The 6,159-nt window shown below is 47.0% G+C and overlaps 1 protein-coding gene across 1 annotated transcript in view; it reads right to left on the bottom strand.

Annotated features, from left to right (window-relative positions):
* Positions 1-506: 506 nt before the first annotated feature.
* Mta2 (metastasis associated 1 family, member 2) overlaps positions 507-6,159 on the bottom strand; it is an 8,138-nt gene continuing 2,485 nt past the window's right edge. The window contains exons 2-13 of the mRNA XM_013028976.1: positions 4,851-4,968; positions 3,976-4,039; positions 3,666-3,783; positions 3,249-3,351; positions 2,944-3,043; positions 2,601-2,789; positions 2,423-2,497; positions 2,244-2,302; positions 1,426-1,523; positions 1,181-1,320; positions 796-1,024; positions 507-607 (exon numbers count right to left, since the gene is read on the bottom strand). Coding sequence (XP_012884430.1) covers positions 507-607; positions 796-1,024; positions 1,181-1,320; positions 1,426-1,523; positions 2,244-2,302; positions 2,423-2,497; positions 2,601-2,789; positions 2,944-3,043; positions 3,249-3,351; positions 3,666-3,783; positions 3,976-4,039; positions 4,851-4,968 — 1,394 coding nt within the window. The remainder of the gene's footprint in view (positions 608-795; positions 1,025-1,180; positions 1,321-1,425; positions 1,524-2,243; positions 2,303-2,422; positions 2,498-2,600; positions 2,790-2,943; positions 3,044-3,248; positions 3,352-3,665; positions 3,784-3,975; positions 4,040-4,850; positions 4,969-6,159) is intronic.

The raw sequence follows: 6,159 nt of genomic DNA, 5'->3' as shown, positions 1-6,159 counted from the left end.
TTTCTTTTTGCTTATGTGGTGCTGGGGAATCGAACCCAGGGCCTCATGCATGCAAGGCAAGTGCTCTACCACTGAGCCACCTTCCCAGCCCTTCACTGGGATTTTTTTGCTCATGCCTATCACTAAGTTGTGCCTCCAGCTCCAGCTTTTTGGTGATTAATTGAAGAGTCTCATGGACTTTTCTGCAACAGAGATCTTCAGATCTCAGCCTCCTGAATGGCTAGTATTACAGATGTGAGCCACTAGCCACCCAACTGGATTATGTCTTATAAGAAACACATCATTAGGCAAATGTTCAGTTGCAAAAATAAACACATAAAGTGTAGAGCTCATTAGACCAAATCTCTTTAGACTTGGAAGAAAAATGATTAGAGAAAGTTCTTATTTTTGAGACATAAGCTCCCTATGTAAGTCTAGGTGTCTGAAATTCAACATCCTCCATCCTCACCCTCCTAGGTGCTAGAATTACAGACATGCACCACCACACCCCATAGATAGTAAAAGGACTATCCCATACCCAGATCCTTGACGATAGTTGCCAGGGGCAGCCGCACTAGAGGGTGAATCTTCAGTGGAGTTTTTGCCGCCTTAGGAAGTCGGATGGAGCCTAGAAGACAAAAGTTTTTGAAGGGGCTTCATTATTCAGGACTCACTGGGGACCAGGAGCCAAGTCTAATGTAAAGAAAAACCAACCTCTGCAGCCCAGTATTCCTGCTGATATTAAACATCCACAGAAACTGCTCTCTGGCCAGAGTACCCTGAACCCACAACTATCCCCACCACTTGTGATCTTACACTCTGCCTTGATGGCATTGGCATTAATAGGGGCGTAGGGTCGCCGGGCAGCCCTCCTCGGCTGTAACAGGTCCCTGCACATTCTTCGGGCAAGTCGGGTCAGCTTTGTGGTCTGAAGAAGAAAAGTCTGCCTGTTCTTCGCGAGCAGCTTGGCCCGGTTGGCGCTGGTGGTGTAGGGGGAGAGACTTTGGGCTTCAGGTCTGGATAAATGACCCCTCGAATGTGGCTCCTGAAAGAAGGGTGGAGGAAAAAAGTAGAATACATATCAGCACTCCAGTTCCCTTCCTATTCTGCAAAGGATATGACCACCTTAATGACACCCCAACCCACTTGGCTCCCCAACATTTATCAAGCACCCACTGCCTGCCCCTTGAACAGTCCTTACTGTGGTGCCTCGAGCGGCCCCCTCAAGCTGGGTTGGGGTCTTCAGTCCCCCGTACTTCTTCCAGTAGATCCAACAGGAAGCGCAAAGACGGCACTGCATGTTGGGTGGGCCCCAGGCATACCACTGGGCAGACTGTGTGGCTGCAGAAGCAGAGAGAGGAGGAAGGAAATGTGCTGAGACCCTCAGGTCCTTGGCCAGGAGATGCCCAGCCACCTCCGGCAACCATGGCCCTCCCCGGGACTCACTGTGACAGCTCTCACAAGTCAGGCCCTTCTGGAACCCAGCCCCATTCATGCCAGGTTTGGAACCCACAGAAATGATCTGGTTAGGGTTTGGCTTTGTGCTAATGAGAACAGGAAGAAAAATAAGAACTTATTTAAGAGGAGTGAAACACACACACACACACATACACGAACACACAAAATAACAGCTGGTCATTGGGGTTGTGTCTATAATACACACACACACACACATACACACGAACACACACAAAGTAACAGCTGGTCATTGGGGTTGTGTCTATAATCCTAGCTACTAGGAAGACAGAGATTAGAAGACTGAGATTTGAAGACTGCCATTCAAAGCTCAGGCAGGAAAGTCCCTCAGACACTTATCTCCAATTAACCTCCAAAAAGCCAGAAGATCTGTGACTCAAGTGGTAGAACATCATCCTTGAGCAAAAAACACTCAGGGACAGTGCCCAAGCCCTGAGTTCTAGTCCAAGTACCTCCACCAAAAACAAAAAATTTATATATTTATATATGTATGTATGTATATATCAATATACCATGTCTGTGTACATGCTGGTCTTTTTTTTAACAGTTTGCTTGTTGTTGTTTTTTTTTCTTTTGGTCGTTTCTTTTTGGTACTGGGGATCAAACTTAGGACATTGTAGGCAAGCACTTTGCACTGAGTTATATCCCAGCCCTTATACACTGTTTTACAATGCTGGAGATTGAAACCCCACTTCCCTTCAGCCTCCTGCCCACTCCTCTCACAGAGGAAACACAGGCTGGGTGAGGAGAAGGAAAATGTACCAGCGTCTGCTCCTGAACACACTTACTAGGTAGGGATGTAGACCTGTTTCAGTTTGCTGTCTGCTTCAGCAGCTTTCAATCTTTTCTGCCAGAAGGAAAAAGAAGCAAAAGATCAGAGCATCTCAGCAGGGAGAAGGATGTCATCAACTCCAAAGACAGAGAGGAGCAGGCAGCCTGTGGTACAGCCTCCCAGCCCAGTCCATACCTGCTGAATATACCGGTCAGTGGTTTTCCACATGTAATAAAACTGGACTATGCTGGCAAGGGATTTCCACGGTAGCTAAAGAGGGCAGAAAGATTTGGATAAGCTGACATTCAGCCCCAGGTCGAGAGTTCTCTGATGTCACAGCTTTCCTACTCTTCCTTTTAGCCCATCCACTTACAAAATCCTGGCGAATGTCATTGAAATCCTTCCCATACTTCTCTAGGGCCTCCTCAAACAGCATGGCTTCAGAAGCAGACCATTCTTCCATCTCATCACGACACAGCACTGGGCCCCCCTGGGGCACCAGAGTTGACATGGCTTTAGCTAGATCATAGCCGTTCCTTTGTAATGTGTCCATGGCATGAAACTACAGAAAGTTGGGAGAACAAAGCTAAGGACCTGAAGTTTCAGCATCACTAGCGTGCAGCCATTTAAGCCTCCAAGATTTGCTCCCCTCCAGCCAAGCTCTGCAGGTCCTCACAAAACCCAGCTTGCCCAACCACCCACCAACTTCTGCTCACCAGAGTGATGTCTCGGGAGGCAGCAGCTGCACTCATGTGCAGGCTCGGCTGCCGAATAGAGCTGCTACAATCTAGGGCTCTTGCGAAGGTCCCCACAGCTCTAAGGATGAGATTGAAGGAGTCAAAAAAGAAAAAGGTACAAACAAGATGAGAAACTAAGGGAAAGAAAGAAGGAAAACAATTCATGCCAAAGAAAATAAATCTCTACAAAATCTCTAAGAACGAATGGGACTCACAACTGCATGTATACCACCACCACCACCCCCCCCACCCCCCCACCCATTTCTCCTTCCACCCACCCTCACCGGGCCACCACGAGGAACTGATCAATCTGCCGATCTGTGAGAGGGTTGTCTGGGTCCCAGACTTTCATCTCCATCTTCTGTTGATTCCGATTATCTGATTCTCCTGGGGAAACAAGCAAATGCATCAACAGGGAGAATGAAAGGGAAAGAATTGATGTCTTAGTCACTCACAGTAGCACCTCTTTCTCCTCTTCTGCTTGGATTCTGTCAGCCAAATCAACTCTCAGAATTCTCCTCCCAGCAGTACCCACTTGTCCCTTTCAGATTCCTAAGGTGCCATCCTGTCAGGGCCACAGCAGAAAGCTTTGCAGACTGTGTTTCCCATACCCCAGGGCATGCCATTCACAGCAACTTGCATGTTTGAGACCCCCTTGAAGTTAAATAACCCAGTAGCCACACGACCTGTATGCTGCTTACCCTCTGCCAAGCGATCGGGAATCTCAGCTTGGTATTTGCAACCAACTCTGATTTCCCCCTGGTCAGCCAGAAGTGTCTTCTGCACAGGGTCAAACACCAGTGAGTAAAAAAAGCAGTCCTGGAGATGGGGAGACAAAGGTAAGCAGAGCAGCAATCAATACATGAAGGAGAAAGGGGGGGGTGGGACAGTAGGATACACACAGAGTCCTCAGTCTGCCATACTTTCACCTCCTCATCATTCTACTTTCCTCACATCTTTTAGAGGCCAATACCCACTCTCCTCCCTCTTCTTCCAACACATTCTTCTCACCTCCTTTTCCAGGTACTGGCTCAAGATATCGGTCTCATTCAAGAGTGTCACACTGCATTTCCCCCTACAGGAAAGAAGTTAGAAAACCCTGTGTGAAGCTGGGCACCAGTGGTTCACGCCTGTAATTCTAGCTACTCAGGAGGCTGAGATCTGAGGATTGTGGTTCAATCAGACTGTTCAACCAGACTGGGCAGGAGAGGCCATGAGACTCTTATCTCCAATAAATTACTCAGAAAACTGGAAGTGGCACTATGGCTCAAATGGTAGAGCACTAGCCTTGAGCTGAAGAGCTGAGGGACAGCGCCCAGGCCCAGAGTTCAAGCACCATGACTGACAAAAAAAAAAGGAAACCCCTGCATGAGCCTTTCATTCCTTCTTTACAACACCTACAACGAAAACACCATCCCTTTCTTTTCTTTATAGCAGAGCTGTGGCTCAAGTGGTAGATTGACAGCCTGTGAGTGAAAAAGCTGAGAGTAGCCAGGTGCCAGTGGCTCACACCTGTAATCCTAACTACTCAGGAGGCTGAAATCTGAGGATCCCAGTTCGAAGCCAGCCTAGGCAAGAAAGTACATGAGACTCTCATCTCCAAAAAACTACTCAGAAAAAGCCTGAAGTGGTGCTGTGGCTCAAATGGTAGAGTGCTAGCCTTGAGCACAAAGAAGCTGAGGGACAGTGTCCAAGTCCTGCGTTCAAGCCCCAGGACTTGGAGGGAGAGGGGAGGGAAAGAAAAAGAAAAAGCTGAGCATATAAGGCTTTAAGTTCAAGTCCCAGGACTGGCACCAAACAAACAAACAAAAAAAGAATACAACATCATGTTCTTTTCCTTTCTAAATAAATGTTTAAAGACCATAATGGCCCTGATTGTCCTATACCTTATGTGGGTGGCTGGTAATGATTCAAACTGCCGAGAAAGAAAAAGCTCCCGATGCTTAAGCTGATGTCTCTGCTGTTCTGTCACCCCTGGTTGCTTTGATTCCTCCTCAAACTCCCCTAGGAAATTGAGGAAGAAGAAACCAAGTCAGAAACTAGTCCAAAAAGAAAACACCTTAGAAACTCTAACCCAAGGAAACACTTCTCATTTTTCCCAGCCATCTTATCCTTATTCAACCAGCTTCCCTTAGCTCAGAGCTTTGTTTATACACACAATGCCACAGAAATGCATCTCCAGGCCCAGCTGCTGATGCTCAGACACCACTCATAAAGCACAAACCATAAAGCCATACCAGGCACATGATGAATATTGTATTTTGCTCTTTCTTTCTAAACCAGCCCAAGGTCCAGAAACTCAGTTAGATGGAAGAACATCACACTAGTTCCTAGTTTACTAGTTCCTCTCTGCAGATTTCTGCTCTAAAGCATCACATGCAACTAGTAACTATCCCTCCCTTTCTACTTGGTTAATAATAGTTTGTAGGCTAACAAGGGCAGCTCCTCAAGCCACAGCCAATAACTCCCCCCACACAACAAGGAGCAGCAGCTTGTCCTTAAGCCTGGATTGGAAGGGGTTAACCTGGATAAGTGCCAACCAAAGTAGGAGGAGGCAGAAAAGCCTAGGCCTGGGCTTATTGGTGCTTTGTTCCCAACCTCAGGGAGAAGGGGGGAGGGGAGTGTAGTAGACTCCGCCCCTCACCAGTGTGCTCCGGAAACCCAGTACTAAGGCAAGGGGGACCACACCCCCACACCCCTTGTGATTGGACAAGGCCAAGGTCAGCCCCTGCTAGATGGGCCTGGAAACCCCAATGGGCCAGGGAACTTGGTAGGCCCAGCTCCTGATTAACCCCTTCATGACCAAAACAGCCAGAAAAAAAAAAAAAAAGAAAGTAATATAAGGACAAAAGGAGAAAAAGAATCAAAGGAAGAATAAAAGGTACCAAGAAAAATTATTTTGAAAAGAAAAAAAGGGAATGAAGATAAACTAATAGGAAATAACAGATGTACATGAAGAGGAGAAAATTCAGATGTGTAAAAGAAAAAGTGCAAGAAAACTTTCCCACCATATCCTAGCTTTCTATTGCCTCCTTTCAATATATTCTCATCCTCTTTACCTTGACCTTCACACTACCCACTGTCCCTAGGTACCTTAAACTGTTCCGAAGTGTCTTGCTTCTTTAAAGCTCTCCCTCATCCTCATCTAACTACTCCTCTCCCCACCACACACACACACACACACACACACACACA

Source organism: Dipodomys ordii, unplaced genomic scaffold (genome assembly GCF_000151885.1).
Source record: "Dipodomys ordii isolate 6190 unplaced genomic scaffold, Dord_2.0 Scaffold117, whole genome shotgun sequence".
NCBI classification, from domain to species: domain Eukaryota; kingdom Metazoa; phylum Chordata; class Mammalia; order Rodentia; family Heteromyidae; genus Dipodomys; species Dipodomys ordii.
This window is presented reverse-complemented; position numbering and strand designations above follow the sequence as displayed.